The sequence below is a fragment of the Clupea harengus genome, chromosome 21 (genome assembly GCF_900700415.2).
Source record: "Clupea harengus chromosome 21, Ch_v2.0.2, whole genome shotgun sequence".
NCBI classification, from domain to species: domain Eukaryota; kingdom Metazoa; phylum Chordata; class Actinopteri; order Clupeiformes; family Clupeidae; genus Clupea; species Clupea harengus.
The window spans coordinates 22494889-22514888 of NC_045172.1; the positions used below are offsets into that span (position 1 = coordinate 22494889).

Sequence of the window (20000 nt, forward strand, 5' to 3'; positions counted from 1 at the left end):
ATGTTCAGAGTTTTAGTTGGACCTCCTTCACGGCCTTGGGAAATCGGAGTTCTGAGGAAGGACGCTATCAGGGACACTAGGGCAGCCAGTGTAAACATTAAACAGCTGAGGGAGAGCAGGGAGAACACTTAGTCTGGCATTTACTGACTGCTTGTCCAAAGTCCACAGACTCATCTTACTACAACCCTTAAAAGCACTGGCTGATGCGGTCGCCTGGAAGAGTATTTTTCACTCTTGCGTGTTGGTTCAGAGAGAGACCACCATACGAAGCATTGGTTGTTACAAGATACGCTGTACTGGTAATTACTGACACAATACAACTTGCTTGACTTAACACAGAGTACCGTCAAGGCAAGCCGGGGAATGCATTCTGATTCAAGTATGGAGAAGTTGGTCTTTTAAGTCCTGACCCAAAGATGTTTTTTTCTGTGCCTCCTGTTTTCCGCCCATTTGAGATGGTCCCATGCACACCTAGCTCTCAACAATAACACATCATTTCTGTGTGACAATCATGGCTTTGTGAGCGCCTCTCCTCCCATCTGCTGACGGTCTTATCTGTCCAAAAACTTCAAACACCTCAACTTTTGCCCTAGCTTCAAACATACAAAGTTGCCACCGGCTTGACCTTGCTTAGCCAGATGGACTGCAGGCTCTGTCTCTCAGGCTCTGGTCTCTGTAAAGAGCTTTAGTATTGTACATTGGTATAATAAGCATAGGCTCTGATTTCTGTAAGGCCTAAGCATTGTTAATAAAAAATAAGTTTTGTTAATAAATTTGTACTGAACTGAATTTATCTTACACGCCACAGAATAAGACTGAGTCTACAACCATAAAACCACTGGAACACTGGCCATGGGATGTGTGTGTGTGTGTGTGTGTGTGTGTGTGTGTGTGTGTGTGTGTTGGTGTGTGTGTACACCTGCGACTAAATACATTTGTTAAGTTGCAAATATCCACATGGATGTAATAATCAAGGTCACATTTTCACATGCTTGCTCTACGTCCATCTTTGGGTGTGAATAGAGATTTTCTGAACTCAAAAGTGTGTTAGTTGGCCATTGTCTTTCTGAACTCAAAAGTGTGTTACTTGGCCATTGCCTTTCTGAACTCAAAAGTGTGTTAGTTGGCCATTGCCTTTCTAACTGTGTGGGGAACTTGTTTCTTCACAAGTCAGTCATTTCACTGAGAGTCATATACAGCATGATATGGGACGCTCTGCTATGCTTGTTTTTGGTACGGAAGTGTGGCGTGACCAGAGTATTCAGTCTGGGTCTGCAACACACAGAAAACGCAAAAACACACTCGTGGGAATAACACTGCATTACACAGAGTGTCCGTGAGAACACACATGCATTGCATCGTCACATGTCAAAAGACGTGTTGTTCAGACTTCCTTACCAGATGGCGAAACTCCGCCGTCATGCCGTTGGACTCCTCCATGTTCATGACCTTCATGTTGGTTCCCAAAATATTGAATTTGCGACATCTGCAGAAAAAAAAAAAAAAAAAAAAAAGTGTCAAACAAATGTCATCAACTGTGTGTGTGTGTGTGTGTGTGTGTGTGTGTGTGTGTGTGTGTGTGTGTGTGTGTGTGTGTGTGTGTGTTGGTGTGTGTGTGTGTTGGTGTGTGTACACCTGTTGCTATTCACCACACACACACACACACACACTCACACACAGCTACTGAAACAGCAACTGATTTGGACTCTGTTACGAAACCAGCCCAGGGGTTCATTCCCCTGGCAGCAGTAGACATTAACATTTCCTAGAGAGCAGCCATAAATCAGTAAAATATTGGAATGGAGTGGAATGGACTGGAATGGACTGGTTCCCCTACCCCTTCCTCTTCTCCGTGACGCTCCTGTGAAGAGACAAAGCAGAATACATGAACAGGTTATTCTACACCACTCTAATGTCTTACGTCAACCTGAGGCTCTGTACACTTTAGACACTTAACCTGGGTGCTGTTTTTAGATCTTTTTGGCTCCAAACTTTTTATTAACGATTAAAATCAGTCCAGTATCGAGTTAGAATGCTTCAACCAGTACCCACAAACACTGTTCATGTCCCTACAGAGGTCAATGCTACATTGCTTCTCTTTCTAAAGAAAGTTGTATCACTCACTTGTCCAAGAAGACTTTTACTTTAACGGTGTGGTTGAATTCCTGGAGTTTTGCCAACAGTCTAAGGACAACAAAGACAACATCAATAGACACTTAATCCTGAACAGAGACATCTGTACACAAATCTGAAAAGCTTGTTTTGAGAATGTTTGTTTAGCACACAAAAGGGCCTGCAGGTCCTACCTGAGCTTGACTGTGAATTGCACGCCCGTCTTCAACACCATGGGCTTCTGTGGATGGGTGGGCATGCATGGCTGTCTTTCCACTACCAGAGAGCTAACACACACACACACACACACACACACACACACACACACACACACACACACACACACACACACACACACACGTTAAGGTCCACTCCACTCACTTCGGGACTAGTAGGCCCCATTTATGTTGTTTTTACCAAAAATCACCACCAAGGAGTCTTCAATGGTGAGAGAGAGACAGACAGACAACAGTAGGACAGAAAGGGAGCGAAAGAGAAAGAGAGAGAGACAACAGTAAGACAGACAGACAGACAGACCTACAGAAAGGGAGCGAAAGAGAAAGAGAGAGAGACAACAGTAAGACAGACAGACAGACAGACCTACAGACAGGGAGAGAAAGAGACACAACAGTAAGACAGACAGACCTACAGACAGGGAGAGAAAGAGAGAGAGAGAGAGAAAGAGAGGGGGAGATAGAGAGTGAGAGAGTGAGAGAGAGAGACACAACAGTAAGACAGACAGACAGAGAGACAGACAGAGAGAGAGAGAGAAAGAGAGAGAGACACAACAGTAAGACAGACAGACTGACAGAGAGAGAGAAAGAGAGGGGGAGAGAGGGAAGAGCTCTCTGCTGTCTGGACGTGACTGGCCCACTCACTGGACGATGAGGCTCTTGAAGAGATGCAACGTTCTCTCGTCCAGTGAGACCTTGCTCTGGGTGATGGGGTCGTGCTCGTACGTGCACTTCTGTTCCAGCTCCAGAAGCTTCTTCAGCTGCTGACGCACTTGCAGGAGACACTCGGCCACCACAGTGAACCTGTGGACACACACGGACACACACACACACACACACACACACACACACACACACACACACACACACACACACACACACACACACACACACACACACACACACACACACACACACACACACACACACACACACACACACACACACACACACACACACACACACACACACACACACACACACACACACACACACACACACACCAGAGCCCATTACTGCAGGCCGCCTGAGGACAAGGGCTACTTTTTCCCTCTGCAGCTGCCATTAAGGTTACATCATAGATGAGCACTTTGCAACATGAGCCAACTCGGGCTGTTGGTGATGAAGCCTAGAGATATGATCTCAGAACAAGCTACTGGGAAGCCTAGAGATATGATCTCAGAACAAGTTACTGGGTGTCAGTGATGAAGCCTAGAGATATGATCTTAAGTTACTGGGTGATTATGATGAAGCCTAGAGATATGATCTTAAGTTACTGGGTGTTTATGATGAAGCCTAGAGATATGATCTTAAGTTACTGGGTGTTTATGATGAAGCCTAGAGATATGATCTTAAGTTACTGGGTGATTATGATGAAGCCTAGAGATATGATCTTAAGTTACTGGGTGATTATGATGAAGCCTAGAGATATGATCTTAAGTTACTGGGTGTTTATGATGAAGCCTAGAGATATGATCTTAAGTTACTGGGTGTCAGTGATGAAGTCTAGAGATATGATCTTAGAGATATGATCTTAAGTTACTGGGTGTCAGTGATGAAGCCTAGAGATATGATCTTAAGTTACTGGGAAGTCTAGAGATATGATCTTAGAACAAGTTACTGGGTGATTTCCAGTGCTTAGTCAGCTTTGTTCCCAGAGGTCTGGAAATTCCAAACAAATCCTGAACTAAACTCTATGGACAAAACAGAGGTGCTCAAAATCACACAAGGGCCCTATTTTAACAGCAAAACTGAGGTGCTCAAAATCACACATTAAGGGCCCTATTTTAACAGCAAAAATGGGAATGGCCTATTCCGCCTGAGTGGGTTGCTTATCACCGTTGATAAAATCCATGCATCGGGGGAAGTTTGATCTGAATAAAGGCAGATTTTTTATATAGGATTTTAGATATAGGCATATTTTTCATTGACAGGGAACATTTGAATAAAAAACCATCACTGCTGTATTATAAATTATGCGAATTGCAAGTGCTATTGTGTAAAGCACGTCATGTGAAGTTGAGGAGAACTGGGGTGATTGTTTTTTTCTGTCCTTGAGAATATAGTGTGTTCTTCTTATCTCTGTGACCCTGTTAAATAGACACTGCCTGTGAGAGAATTCATCCGATTCTCACAGACTGCTTGCTGATCACTCTGTGTGTTTCTGATCCTTCTGCAGAAGACCAATAAACTTTATACTTATCTCTTATTATAAGACTGATCTCATTAGACTGGTTATTATCAGATTTCCATCACACTGCTCAAGTCAGATTTATCCATCTGCCAAAAAAAGATTGGAAGAGCCTGTATTGAAGAGGCAGGAGCAAACCTGTGTTATGGTTTAATGCAATTAATCGAAGTTAACATATATCCTGGCATGCTTTTAAAAAATAAAATGTTTGTTTTGAAAGGTCAAATCCCTTGAAAGATTCAAGCGTCTAGGGAGAGGTAGTCCAAATTAATGAATTAATTAAATGCTCAATAAGCTGAAAACAAATGACATCCATGATTTAAATAATGACATTTCTTGCCATGTATTTATATATTGTAGTGTAATTAGAGTCTAATTAGTCATATTGTAGTGTAATTAGTCATATTGTAGTGTAGACTAATGCTCAACAAATGGCACACACCAGCGCATTTTCCACAAGAGCGTTTTTTAACATCGGTGCCGATTTCTACTGCAACATTCTGAGGCGACTGAGAGAATGTTAGGTGTAAACGGCTTAACCTGTGACACGCATTAAGAATGTAACAGTCAGTCCGAAGGGATGTGGTAGGGCATTTTAAAACAGGTCTGACAAGCAATGTTTAAATGAATTGAATTGTTTGGAAGAACAGAAGAAGCGGTTCGGTGATGGTGATTTTGCCATCTTCTTACATTGTAATTTAGTCGGACACATTCAGTTTAAAAGGACTGCTCGACAATGAACCAAACCTTTCACTAAATAACTTGCTGCCTTGCTCTGCCCTCTTAGTGCCTTTGATCACGCCTTTACCGCTCGCTTTATCGCTTGTGCAACAGTGCACATGCGCTGCCGTTTCCACCAGCCGATTTCGCCACCAAAATAAGTCCCTAAGTGATGATGTAATAATTAAGTCCTGTATTGATGATGTAATAATTAAGTCCCGTATTGATGATGCAATAAATAAGTCCCTAAGTGATGATGTACTACTGTATAGCTATGCTGATCCTCCTTACTTGAAATGGCGTCGTTTCAACACACCTGGAACGAAAGAAGGTAAAGCGGCTCTACCTCAAGAGTCTGTGGGTTTTGATTTCCATTTTGATAATTTTCATATGATCTTGATGATTAATGTACTTCTATTTATGTATTGAGCTTAACAAGCCAGACTGGCGGCCATATTGTTGTCTTTCTGAGCACTCATGGAACATCCAACAAACGTTTCAAATTTTAACTTCACAAACACAAATGAGACTATGACTGTGTGAGACCCAGAGGAGAACTCAGCCGTCCCAACGGATCCGGAATGCTCATCGCAACTGTATGAAGGATGGAGAAGAACTCTGTTGTCCAAACGGAACCAGAGGTTCTCATCATGACCAAATGAGAGACACGGAGGAGAACTCACCAGTTCTGCAGCTGGTCCAGACACACGTTGGGCGGCCCACCGATGCTCGCCATCTGCTGGCGCTGACGCCATCCGGGCAGCTCCACGGAGATCAGGTCGTACTCGATCTGCTCGGCCAAATTCAGGACACCCGCCATCTGACTCAACACCTCCTACAGGAGACAGGACAAAACAAGGGGTTCGCATCTCAAGATTATACATTAATGCCGCTGCCACCGCCACCCCAGATTTCCGGGTAACAAGAAAATACAGTCTAAGATTTTCACTTTGAACTGATATTGACTGATAACACTACCAATACTAGAAGTAGTTGCTGAAGCAGTTCCCTACTGCTGTGTTCATAAACCATAACACACAGAACTAGAAAGAGAAGATAGTATGTATGTGATCCTGCTGAAGTAGTGCCCTACTGCTGTGTTCATAAACCATAGTTTTGTAGTTTTGCCTCCCATGTGGATAAGCATGAAGCATGCACAGGCCCCAAGGGAGTTAGTTGTTACGTGTGTGTGCGTGAGTGTTAGTTGGTGTGTGTGTGTGTGTGTGTGTGTGTGTGTGTGTGTGTTAGTTATACGCCTCACACTCCTGTAAAAGGAAGCATGGCAGTGGGCCAAGCAAACACACCCGGGTCATTGCAGAAGCTAAACGTCAGCTCAACCTCCATCAGGCACCAGTGATGGAGGTATTCATGGCTGTGTGTGTGTGTGAACGTATGTATGTATGCATGCATGCATGTGTATGGATGTATGCACATATGAATAATGTGTGTGTGTGTGTGTGTGTGTGTGTGTGAGCAAGGGCGTTGTTAGGCCTGGGCGTCCAGGGCTACAGCCCCCAATGTTTTATGAATAGCCCCCGAGCACTAGAGAGAGAGAGAGAGAGAGAGATAGAGAGCGAGAGAGTACCAGTTACAGGGCTCGTCATTGTTATGATCTGGTGGTAGCTAGCTAATTCACTAGGGCAAGACATCAGTGGTTCACACATCCTCTTTTACATCACTTGATACCTGCCCTATGTCTCAGCCTGGCATTCACACCTTGCATACCTGCTGTAGACCTCATACTGTTCCCCTTCCTTACACGCCCCCACCTCACACCTTCAACCAAACCCCCAGACACACCCATTCCTGATCATGTTTCCTTCCGTGTGACCAAATAAGGTCTTTCCCATCACCAAGTATGCATATACCTCCACACCCACCATGTAAGGACCTATTGTCCACTCTCTTTCTAAGAGTGACACATTTACATCAAATTCACCGAAACATTAGAGACCTTAAGTAAAACACTACAAAGTGACCCCCCCCCCCCAACACCAAATTATTCCTCCCTGCCAAAAGGTCCAGAGTAGGCTACACTTTATATTCCCCAAAAAGCATCCCAGGCGAACAACTGTGGATAATCTTTTATGCCATTGTGTTAGTATGTTTATTCTGTAGCCCTGAAAGAGCTATGGCATTCTGTTACGAAGACGAGGAGTATTTTCAGTAATCTGTACCTGTACGATCAGACCTGCGTTGTGCGTTGAAGGTTCCGCGAATGTCATATTTGCGGAGACATCGTCGTGTGATAAGCTTTGCTAAACTTGTCACTTGGAACAAACGGATGTCTTTGCCAGCCGGCTTCCCTAAGTCTTTGCTTACTCCATCTACGATCAGCTTACTTGAATCAAGAAATAACAACTTTGGCGTTTCATCAGAGATTCGCCCAAAAACGACACACTCTTTCAGTATTGAGGCAAGAGCAAGGTAAGAGGGAATTAAAGAGCCATTTAGACTCAACTTTGCAGACAGGCACTCTGTATAGGCCTATCTAAGCCAGTTTACCAAACAAAGACTGATGTTTTCTGATATTCAAAAAGTGTGATGGTTCACATGAAATGTACTTTCTGTCCATAAAAACCTTTTGAATGTTTTCTGCGAGTACCCAGTGGCGATGTCCATGTCCCGTGTGTCAGTGTGAGTGTGACCTGGCATACAAGTGTCTTCATGTAGACAAGCAGTGTGGTGCAACAGATGGGGTTACGGATGGTGTGATGTTCATGCGAGTCAGACAGACAGACGACAGGTCAGACAGACAGAGGACAGCTGTCAGACAGACAGACGACAGGTCCTGTATGCCATTGGCTGTCTTTAAGCAAACTGTTTCCGTCTCAAACGGCATGCATCCTGGTGCGTTGAGCTGCCAGACAGGGGGGGATGGCCCCAGACAGTGTGCGCCCGTGTCTGTGTGTGCTCTAACCTTCCTCTTTTTGCGGTTCAGCGGTGTGTGTGTGTGTGTGTGTGTGTGTGTGTGTGTGCGTGTGTGCGTGCGTGCATGCATGTGCGTTTGTGCATGTGCGTGTGTGTGTGCCTTTACCTTCCGCTTGTTGTTGAGGTTCATGAAGAGGCTATGAATCTGCACCTTCAGCCGGTTCATGTCCTCCTTCTGAGGTGCGCCGTTCACTTCCTCTGCAGGGGTCAAGGGTGAAGGGTCAGTGAGAGTTCTGTTTCACAGCGCTTTCACAGCGTCACGGATAAATTGAGAGCTTTCATTGGCTATGTGCATTTTATTATCAAGTGACACTGACTGCATGTTTTTTTAGTGAAATGTCTGGATATTTGTTTATCATCCTTTGTATGACTGATGTGAAAATCACTAATCCAGAGATGTAGTGATGAATCCAGGGATTGATTACACTACAGTGCAGAGACTGTACAGTTTACAGCCATAGCACACTGAACACACCCAGGCTCGTATGATCTCCGAAGCTAAGCAGTGCTGGGCCTGGTTAGTACTTGGATGGGAGACGAAACTGGGGAATACCAGGTGCTGTAAAGTGAAGAAGAGTGGGCCAATCTCTCACTCAGTGGATTAACTGGATTACTAAAAACATCGAGAACAAGTGGATACTCGCTATCGATGGGGAAGCTCCACTATGGAATTAAGGAACAACCACAGAGTGGCTGTAAAGCGAGGACACTTTCCCAGGACTCATGACACCGTGTTTGCATAAGCAGGAAGTCCAGGGAAGTACAACGTGTGTCCTAAGGTGCCCTGTGTGCTAGCACACAGCTGTTCACAGTGTTCACAGCTCAGACAGACACGCTACACTTTTGAGTTGTGTCTAGCCATTTGTTCTTCCCTGTTCACTAGTTGATGAGCAAAGCATTTTCTTTCAGATGCCAGAAATGTCATTCTCGGAACTAAAACCGTACTCGCACGTTTTTTGACTGTGGGAAGGTATCTGGTGATCGCTCCGATTAAGCCACTAGTGGTCCCAACCTGCATAGCTCTGAAACCTTTAGTCAGTCGTGTCTCACCTCGGCACAATAAATCTTTCTTCTTGAAGTCGTAGTCATCCTGCAGGTCCTCCAGGTTTTTGATGTTTGTTTCCGTCTCCTGTTAAAGCAGCAGTAAGGAGTTCCGTTAGACACTGGTAGAAGCTTGCCAACACACTAACTGGTGTCTTTTTTAGCAGTATAGCTGGCAATGTCTTGCTGTGAACGCTTTTCTTCCATTTTTGCTGCAACTACATAGTGCATATCCTGGATGGCTAGTGGGAAAGACACAGGTGTTTATCTGTCCTTCACATGATCAAAATCAAAATGAGTTTGAGGATGGTACCAAATCTAGTTGCCTATTTAACAGTGGTACAGGAGGTAAAGAAGTCGTTTAGTAAGCAGAAGGTTGCTAGTTCGATTCCCTGTCGAAGCGTCCTTGAGCAAGACACTGAACCCCTAATTGCTCCTGATGTGTAGTGTGCCATCAGTGTGAATGTAAAATGTGTATACATTGTAAGTCGCACATATGTAAGTCGCTTTGGATAAAAGCGTCTGCTAAATGACTAAATGTTAATGTAAATGTAAATGTAAATGTAACCATACCTCAAAAAGTATCAGGCAAGGTTTGGGAGGCGAGCCAGGGGACATCTAGCCCACTGCTATATCAGACTAGATGACACTAGAGGACACTATGCACTGATAAGTTGCTATACATAAAAGTTATTTATTAGTCAAGTGCAAACACAAATCTGCAGCCTATCAGATAAGAGTCTAATGCTTATGTCACCACAACACTAATTTCCCTAAGTGAGCTCTTAGGTAGCTTGATATGAAAGTTCTTAAAGTTAATTGTGCAGTAGTCTGTGCTTCAGGTGCCTCTCTGGGTGCTGTGGACCTGGCTAGACGGCCTACCTGCACCTGCTTCTTGGTGTCGTTGGACCTGCCTCGACGGCCTACCTGCACACGGTTCTTGATGTACTGTGGACCTGGCTAGATGGCCTACCTGCACCCGGTTCTTGATGTCCCGCACTTTGTTATCGAGTTCCTTGTGCTTCTCTACCACCATGTCAGTCTGTGAGCTGGGCTGGGATTTCTGAAAGTCATCAAACGAAAGGAGAGGAGAGGAGAGGAGAGGAGAGAGAAAAAAAAAAGAGAGAAACAGGAGGAGAGAAGATGGCAAGATGAAATAGAGCAGGACATGAATGATGTGTATGGGGCACAGGGCCAGTATGTGTATTAACATGGTACTGAGGAAGCCCAGGAAATACAGGAAGTGGGGTCCAAACCTCGGTCTGCTCTGCCACAGCAATAATCAGCCTTTCCTCTTTAAGGCTGCGGCTGATGATCTCTGCCATGGCAACAGGCTCCTCCTGAAAACGATCCTGTGGGGGGGTTTAAAACACACACAATGTATTATTAACATATTAATATTAACTAACAATATTATTAATATTTCTGATTATCCTCATGGTGTCCCATCAGATAATTAGCCACACACACACACACACACACACAGAGACTTTGCAGTGGCCAAACCTGCAAGTTGCGTTTGATCTTGCGGATGTTGTGTTGAGAGAGGAAGTCCTTCTCCAGGCTGAAGCGGCTGAACTGGTCGTCCAGCTGAGTGAGGAGGTCATGGAAACGCAGGGTCGCCAAGGACTCGTTGTCCACGTTGGCCGCATAATCCCTTCAGATGTTCACAAACACAAACATTATTTGGATGCTCACAAAATGTAAAATATTCATCAAGAACAAAAATGTAAATGGCTTGATTGCACATTAGAGTAGATGAGTAGCACAGCAAGAGAAACATGCGCTCACCTACACGGCTATTCAACCTTTTGGGTAGGGATAGGACAGGAAAGCAGGTAGAGGAAGAAAGAGGAAGTGCAAGCTAGGAAAGGAGGTGCTCTCTGAAGAGTTGGGTCGGTAAAACACGAGTACATTTATTCACTTAATAATAGTTTTTAAATCAGCGGCGACTTACAGTATAGGTGAGGCATACAATTTATTAGTACACATACAGCTCCTTTAGCAAGTAGCCCATGTAAAAGCACTTTAGTTAAAAGGTTGCATGTGCTGGTAGCACCAATGCAAAAGCACATCTGCAGGTAAGCCATGGAAAAGCACATCTGCAGGTAAGCCATGGAAAAGCACTTTTGCAGGCTACGGATAAGGAAAAGCCCTTGTACTCACCAGTCGTGGCTCTCTATCCAGGTGCTGAGATACTGCCGTATAGCCATGGGAAAGGTGTCGTCGTAGAGCTGATCCACCTGTTCCAGGTATTTGGGATCCAGCTGCTGCAGACGTAACCACTGTGCCATGTCAGAATCTAGACGGCCCGTTTACCACTTCCACTGAACTGGAAAGGAGTTACAAGCACGGAGTCTACATCAGTAAAGCTCTCAACTAACTCTAAATAAATGTAAAACAGTGTAACAGGACTTTATAAGCACACCCTGACAGTGCTCACAAATTAGTGAAATACTTGAGGCGGAGCTGAATGAATACAGCGACGAGACGAACAGAAAGGGGCGAATCCAACTCACTACATGTACAGTATATATGTACATCACCAGAAAAGCTAGCTCAATATTAAAGTTCTAGTCCTGTAAAAAAAAAATACATCGGCGGACAAAAACATATAAAAAAAAACAGCTTGATACGGTTAAAAGTTTCACAAACACAGCAGTTACGTTAGATATTATGTTAGATACGTTAGATACCACCACGTCCATCGTGCTGTCCTGTGTGTGCGTATACTCAGGAGGTAATTACGCCCAATTCTTGTAGACCTCCCACTGGTATTGTTTGTCGTTCCACATCCTCTCCAGACTAACCAAAACAACTTGTGACAGCGATGGGTTCACAAGTTCGTAGCAGCTCGGGCTACGCATCAGTGCAAATAATACGTTGTCACTATAAGTATTATCACGTTAAAGAATCGATAAAACATGCATGTCTATGTAGTGAGTATGGCTAACGATAACATTGAGCGATAATGTCAGAGACAAAGTTTGAAAAGAGAAGAGCTTAGGACAGCGACGACTGTCATGTTGTATTTATGCGTGATACATATTTCTTCATCGCGCTTGCGTGACCTGATCTTCGTTGTTAGTGGGCTATAAGTTATCCATGGAAAGATCCTATGAAGTTATCGCTAAACATGACTTTAAACAGTAACGTTATCCTCCATACGATTAGCAGCGGTATGGCGCACTTCCCTGTTAATCGCAATACATCATTTTGCCCCGGTGAAATTCAAACTCAAATGAAATGTTTTAACCCACCTTGCATATAAACCAAATACGAGGAGCAGAGTCCGAGTGTTGTTTTGTCGCTTAAACTACACTTCTTAATCAGCAAATATGTTCTCCATTGCCAAGAGGTAAAACACGTTTCCCACGTAACGTTCCAGCCTCTCTACCCCACCAAGCGCCTCAGACAACTACAAGATGGCAAGAACAACAACCAATCACAAATCCGAACGCTCCCTTTTTGGCGTACAGCGTGGGCTTGGACTAAATGACGAAACACGTACGTTTGATCACATGGTTTACAAGAAACTGAAACTTAAGGACCCTTTTCCTGCTAAGTTGATTTGCCGGAAATTACAACACCTCGTAGATCGTTTATCTATTTATTTGTCTTATCTATGTGTTTTACTCATATATTTTAATTTCAACAATTAATTATTAAAGTATGTGAATTTGCTAATTGACCCTACATGAATAGTGAACTCACCTGTTTAAAATATTACTTTAATTAACTACAACACCACCCCTCTAAAACTAATACATTGGCAACTCACGCATGGTAGAAGGTAACTGGCGAATTTGGCGAAAATCCTATTGGACAGGACATAGGACACATTGTGTCACAAGATTACCTTATCTCAAATGCCATACTTCATAATATAGCGGGACGTGTCTATTCCTGCACACCAGCCTTGAGCTATGATTTATTTAGATTGGTATGCGAGTGTGTGCCCACGGTCAGATCTGTAGCCTGACTGATGTCTGCAGCTGTATTAGGCCGGATCCCCCCGCCCCTCTCTCCCTCTCTCCATAAATATTAGCTTTTGGAATGCCCTGCTGCAGTCCCAAATCTGATCAGGATTGAAAAACTGTGGGTAAATATGAAACACGTGTGCAAGACACAAAAGGTGTTACAGAACTTGGAAGTGATCTGCAAGTAAGAGAGGGTGAAATGTTGAAAATTATGATTATAAAACAGTGCCGTGGTGGTCATAGAGCAGAATTGCAGCTACAATACACACACACACGAGATCAGACCAGGGGGGTATTCGTCGTAGCTCGCTAAACGGTTTAGCGAGCTAATTTTCAGGCTAAAATAAAAAACGCCCCTCTTTTTGGTTCGTGGAAGCAACTTTTGATAAATCACCATAGTTACATATCGATTAGCACTAACCTGCTCCAGGGCAGGCTAATTTAAGTGTAGCTGGATAAGCTTGCCACACCCCCGGAAAAAGGAGGGATCCCATTGACCAAGGACTGATATTAGAGTTAGATTAGCGGAGGGAGAGAGTACTTTGCGATCGACAAGATCCATTATTCTTGTATGAGCGCTACCGATTCAGCCGACAAGGAATCATTAATTTACAAGACCTTCTCGAGTCATTTATTGCAAACACCACATTGACTGTCTTGCGCTTTTTTGCGAGTGGTACATTTTTGTAGTGTCGGTGATGCGGAGAACAAAGCACTCATAATTATATGAGTGTTATTAGTACACCATAGCATATCATTATTGTAGAAAATGATTACGGTGGACTCATGATAAGAATAGAGAGAAATACAGACAAATTATTTTCACTGCTTCAATTTATTGCATTTGTTATTAATACATTTAGTCATTTAACAGACGCTTTTATTCAAAGCGACTTCCAAGGAAATGTAAAACTACATCGAGGAAGGAGGTGAGGGGATTTGAACTAGCAACCATGCAGATGTAGCCTGACGATGTCATACTCATAATTCTAGTCAGAATATGAGTCTGAGACCGCTCCGTTGGGCTGTGATTATGGGGAGTGTTTCAACCGAACTAGGAAAAAAAAGGCCTCTTCGCTCAATTGGATAGGCCTACAACCAATCAGAGCAACGTAGTATGACCATAACGTAGACCATGGGGCCAGCTGATACATTAAACTTTTACCGGATCCCGTAGGAAGGACGGCAAAAACATCTTTTCGATCGACAAATGCCTTGATCGCGTTTCTCTGTTCCTCTTTCAAAATGAATGTGCTGTCAATGTCTTCTAAAACAGACGTGAATTTCCACATTTCAGCTCTCCAACGGCAGCCATGTTTGTTGAAAACGAATTCACCCCAAAAGCTCTTTGGTGACGTGGTTGATTACGTTAGGGTTGATCATCTGTCCATCATCGTATAAAGCCCGCCCTGACAATTTGATTGGTCTATATCTCCTCACAGATTTTTGTGAGGAGATAATTTCTCCCCAACGCAGCGACACCAGACCGAACTTCCCGACCAAATAATTTGTGGGCGTGGCTAAATTCGTCTGGCATCCAGGCTAATGCAGATGCAAACCAGTAGATGAAACCTCTGTACCAGCTGACACTTGGCGTCAGGTATTCATACATAGATATCACCCTATAAACATCCCAACACACCTTGCTCTCACAGCGGTGGTAGTGTTGAATTTTGCCATGATTATGGTCTTGTATTCTTCATAAGCGTTCATGTTCATCTCCTACTCGCCAGCGGAGAAAAAAAGAGCCCTTTTCTTTGAGTTTAGAACCATTATACCGTTAGAAAATCATGGTTTTGGTGATCGACCTTTCCTGCCTTTTGAAGTAGGACGTGCACGCGCAAATGCCATGATAACTTTAGCCTGCTTGAAATTAACCACATGATTAGGATGCGGGTCAGCCGTTAACGAACCGATATTTGCTGTTCTCAATCAGCTCGCTAATCTTAACGGGCTAAAAGGCCAATTGATTAACTTAGCTTCAATCCTACGACGAATGTACCCCAGGCCTCCAAAAAAGTGATACCAAGCAAATTGGCAGGAGGGTCTATCTCCCTCAAAGCAAAAGTTCCCTCGCAAAAGGTGAGCGAGAATATTCTGAGTGGCTAAAAGCGTAGATAAAATATGAGGAGATATAAGGGAATATTCTGATTGGGTCAGTGTAGATGGAGGTTGAGGTTCGTGACGAATTATGAGTATAAAAAGTCAATGCATTGGGTTTTAGATTCAGAGCTGCTCCATGGACCACCACTCTCTCGTTTTGGATGAAATGTCTGCAAGGATGGAATAAAACTTCAGTTTATCGCACTCCGGACTTCTGACTCTGATTGAAAATGTACTCTAAGATTTGGAAACAGTTGTTATCACTACAACAAAACTGCCTGTAGCGAAGGGAGAGCGTGGTCACCCCACCCGGACTCGAACCCGGGTCTACAGGGTGCCAAACATGCGCTCTGACCGCTACACCAAAGAGCCCGGCTCAATGGCGTGGCAGCCAGAGAGCATATTCAACCGTAGGGACGATCACATCGTCACACTGCCTGTGAGAGAATTCATACGATTCTCACAGACTGATTGCTGTTCACTCTGTGTGTTTCTGATCCTTCTGCAGAAAACTAATACACTTTATACTTATCTCTTATTAAAAGACTGATCTCATTAGACTGGTTATTATCAGATTTCCATCACATATGATAATGTGAAAAATAATTCAACCTCCAAAAGTCAGTATTTCGAGGCTTAAGAAAATGCTCACACTTCTTAGCCTATTCCTCTTGTGCAAATCATTTTGAATCAGAGTGTCATCTGTATGTAGAGTGGTAATGTGCAAGAATAGCCATCAGTCCTACATTAAAACTAGGAAAACAGCTCTACACTGTGGCATAGTCCACTGTGTGAAAAGGTGCCCACGGCACTTTGTAATTGACAATCTGAGCAGTGTAGATCCAGGCCTTTGCCTACAGTTATAAGATTTGTTTCTGTTGACCTTTGACTCTTAGTAAATAATTCCTTGTTGTGTGTTTTTGCACTGAAGGCTGATGCCAAAATGTACATTTGGTGTGTCCATTAGATGTCTATCTCACACATGCGTTGTCTATATTTTAATCAAGACAACTTATCAACTTGTGTTTATTTGATAAAAATGATTGTAGCGACTGTAAAGGTGCACACAGTATCCACTAGATGGCAGCATTGTCCTGGTCTCAGAGAGGTTCTCGTTTGGATACGCCAGTGGAGATCATTATTGGAGCTTCGATAATCATTGATAGTAGGCTATGTTTGCTGTAATATTGTTGCTATAGTTAAAGATGATAGTCAGCCAGGTCAGATAAATCTAAGTTTAAGTTGTGGTCTCTTCTTCAATTTAAACTATTAGTAACTGTCAGACATATTGGAAGAAGGGGCAACTCGACTAATATTTTGAACAACAGGGGGCGCATGTGTACGGGAGACTGAAGAGCAGTCTGCCGAACATTAACCTGCTCAGGAACAGCTTTCTTTAGAATGTTAAACGCACTTGCTCTCGCTTTGCGCGTAAGCTATGCACGTTTCCTGCTTGAGCTTAATTCGTTGACAGCCTATGTGTAGAAGACTTTTAACCAACAAAACTCTGACAAATGCGCGTCATGTTGCTTTGAACGGACCAACCATTGATGGTGGATGGGGTCACTTACTGAGTGAGGGACTGGATGATGCTTCTCCCTTGACTAACGTTTTTTTTTTTTGCGGAGACGAGATGAGAAACTCGCTTACAGAACAGAGACATGAGCACTTGAGTTATCGTTATCTACAGCCCTCTCAAATGGCGCAGCCATGTATTGTATCTTTGTGTGATAAAGCTCACAGAGAAATTAGTAGCCTGCATTTACTGCGTATTTACGCGCCTTCGGAGTAGTTAACAGGTGTTAGCGCAGGACATAGCCAAGTGCCAATAGGCTGCGTTACTGGGTGGTCAAGCTGAGTTTGGACATGTTAAGCGACTTCAGCACCATGGACGTTGTCGTCTGTCCCAGATCTGACTTTAAACGTCTAGCGACTGACCTGGGCAACTCTGGAGGCACTGAGGCACTACGGACATCCCCGACAAGTGATGCGGGATGCAGCTTGGTAGAGACTGTGTTGAGCGGTGGTGCGCCCTGGGGATTTACACTGAGGGGAGGCTTGGAGCACAGAGAGCCGCTACTCATAACGAAGGTATATATTTCATTAAAGCCCTACGGCCTTTGCTGTGACAGAAACGTTGTCAGTAATGTTGTGCCCTCCTTGTTCTGGTCCCCACTTCAGTTAACGTTATGTGCTGATGCAAACACCGTGTGAATGTCGGTGTTAAACCCTGACAAAGCAGGCTATTCAGGCAAAAACAAATAAGTTCTAGGTCCACATATGATGGTTATGAGAGATGACTTTTTTCCTGTTTTAACATTTAAATCTGTATAGATTGACAGTTTGTCTCTTTAGTACAGAGTATTATCGTATCGTAATGGCTTGGAGTATTGTTATTATTTGTTTATAACCAGCCGTCACAGACCTTATGAGATGATAGACCTATGCTTTAAAATGGCCCAGTTATTGCTATGCTGACTTAAATAAGCTACACACTTAAAGGCAATATCGAATGCCTCTGCGTCATTAACATGAGAGACTTTAGATTGCAAGGCAATTATAAATCAATTGTCGTTAACATATGTTAATTCAAAATCATTATGATTCGTGACAGTAGTCTAGTAGTTCAGCCGTGACATTCAGCCGTAGTTGTAGCAGTAGTTGCGTAGCTCTGTGTCATGACATGTCCAAGTCCTATGTCATCAGTCAACTATTATCTGGCTATGCTTACAGCTGGGCTGATCGATGGTCTGACTGTGTGTGTGTGTGTGTGTGTGTGTGTGTGTGTGTGTGAAGGTAGAGAGACAGAAGTGAGTAGGTAAAGGATCGCTCAGCTGGACTGAGAAATGGTCGGTATGTGTGTGTGGGGGGGTGGGGGGGGCAGAAGCGAGGAGGTAAAGGATCGCTCAGCTGTAGGTCGCGCTGGTTTTGATGAACTGCGAGATTCCAACCTCTGCATATCTTGAGGAAGAAGGTATGATGGAGGAGACACCCCATTCACTGCTTTAACCCCCACCTCTGTGCACTCTCCTCTCTCCCCTGGTCTCTGTGGACGTCAGCACTGTGGGACCCCAGGGCTGGACGTCTGTGTGCGTTTTTAACAGCACTTCCCTGTTTTTCACACCCCGTGAAGTGTCAGGTTGGAAAACATGACCCCACAGCTTCCCCTCTCCTCGGCATGTAGCGGACACATCCCAAATCCCTACCCTGAGCGGAGGTGTGTGTGTGTGTGTGTGTGTGTGTGTGTGTGTGTGTGTGTGTGTGTGTGTGTGTGTGTGTGGGTGGGTGTGTGTGTGTGTGTGTGTGTGTGTGTGTGTGTGTGTGTGTGTGTGTGTGTGTGTGTGTGTGTGTGTGTGTGTGTGTGTGTGTGTGCTGTGCACTCGTTGGGCTGCTCTCCACCAGCAGATGCCTTGGCAGAGAATTTAATGGCCAGGAGTAAGATTAGGTTTCCTGTGAGAATGGCAAACCGCTTTGGCATACGCTCTCTGTCTCTAGGTAAAGTATTTGTGTTGTGAGGATTAATGTTTGACACCAAGTGGGGAAGTTACAAGGTGTTGAGTTGTGCCATCTCCAAGAGCCTAAAATGGAGTGTGTTTGATATGATATCGTAATATTAAATTATGAGCCCCTCAGCCTGACAAATGTGTGTGTGTGTGCACGCGCGTGTGTGTGTGTGTGGCCTGTAAAGGTGAGCAAGTCTCTCTATCAATAGCAAAGTTGTATTTATTGCGGGCAGCAGTGATGCCTGGTGTATGCCAGGGGCTATGCCAGGGTGCAGTGATGCCAGGGGCTATGCCAGGGTGTTCAGCATCTGTGGGGCTCCCCCTGCCTGCCCAGGTCCCAGGGTGGCTGGGTCTGCACGTCCCCCCTGTCCCCTCCGGGATCTCCGCCTATGGGTGGCTGGGTCTGCACAACCATGAAGTTCCCATAGGTTTGGGTTGTGCACCAGAATGCTTTGTGTGAAGGGTTATGTAGTATCACTGCTGAAAGAGGGTGACTGATACATGGGCCAGATGAGACATACATGGGTGTAGTGCAGAACATCTTATGGTAGATGTGTTGTACCTTTGGTTTTGAGGCTAGCACAGGCTATGGATGTGATTGGTTTTGAGGCTAGCACAGGCTAGGGATGTGATTGGTTTTGAGGCTAGCACAGGCTAGGGATGTGATTGGTTTTGAGGCTAGCACAGGCTATGGATGTGACTGGTTTTGAGGCTAGCACAGGCTATGGATGTGATTGGTTTTGAGGCTAGCACAGGCTATGGATGTGACTGGTTTTGAGGCTAGCACATGCTATGGATGTGATTGTTTTTTCATGACTTTTCTGAAGACCTTAAACATGTAGGACGGAGGCTATGGGTTTTTCTCTTGTACATTACCCTTTCTCTGTTTCTCTCTCCCTTTCTCTCTCTCTCTCTCTCTCTCTCTCTCTCTAACACACCCAATCTCTCTTTCTCTGTGTCTGTCTGTTTGTGACTAATATTTATAGAAAAACCCATGTTATGTTCCGTCAAACCCTTGTTTGGCAGGAAGACATCCTTCTGTTGAATTCAAATTATAGGCTTCATGCTCACACAGTCTCTTACTAAACCATCGGGAAACCCAGCTGTGCGAAAACAACAACAAACTAAAACAACAAACTAAAACAACAAACTAAAACAACAAACTAAAACAACATCCAATTTAAAG

General features: G+C 44.1%; 2 protein-coding genes across 2 annotated transcripts in view; one reads left to right on the top strand and one right to left on the bottom strand.

Moving 5' to 3' along the window:
- The window catches only part of stat1a (signal transducer and activator of transcription 1a), a 25560-nt gene extending 12892 nt beyond the window's left edge, over nucleotides 1-12668 (bottom strand). The window contains exons 1-13 of the mRNA XM_031558490.2: nucleotides 12489-12668; nucleotides 11395-11560; nucleotides 10735-10885; nucleotides 10485-10580; nucleotides 10202-10291; nucleotides 9238-9316; nucleotides 8294-8385; nucleotides 5940-6091; nucleotides 2991-3149; nucleotides 2307-2399; nucleotides 2125-2184; nucleotides 1838-1861; nucleotides 1399-1486 (exon numbers count right to left, since the gene is read on the bottom strand). Coding sequence (XP_031414350.1) covers nucleotides 1399-1486; nucleotides 1838-1861; nucleotides 2125-2184; nucleotides 2307-2399; nucleotides 2991-3149; nucleotides 5940-6091; nucleotides 8294-8385; nucleotides 9238-9316; nucleotides 10202-10291; nucleotides 10485-10580; nucleotides 10735-10885; nucleotides 11395-11522 — 1212 coding nt within the window. The 5' untranslated portion in view covers nucleotides 11523-11560; nucleotides 12489-12668. The remainder of the gene's footprint in view (nucleotides 1-1398; nucleotides 1487-1837; nucleotides 1862-2124; nucleotides 2185-2306; nucleotides 2400-2990; nucleotides 3150-5939; nucleotides 6092-8293; nucleotides 8386-9237; nucleotides 9317-10201; nucleotides 10292-10484; nucleotides 10581-10734; nucleotides 10886-11394; nucleotides 11561-12488) is intronic.
- Nucleotides 12669-16450: 3782 nt separating this feature from the next.
- The window catches only part of LOC105905657 (protein Shroom2-like), a 38985-nt gene continuing 35435 nt past the window's right edge, over nucleotides 16451-20000 (top strand). The window contains 1 exon segment of the mRNA XM_042702916.1: nucleotides 16451-17402. Within this exon segment, the coding sequence (XP_042558850.1) occupies nucleotides 17199-17402 (204 nt within the window). The 5' untranslated portion in view covers nucleotides 16451-17198.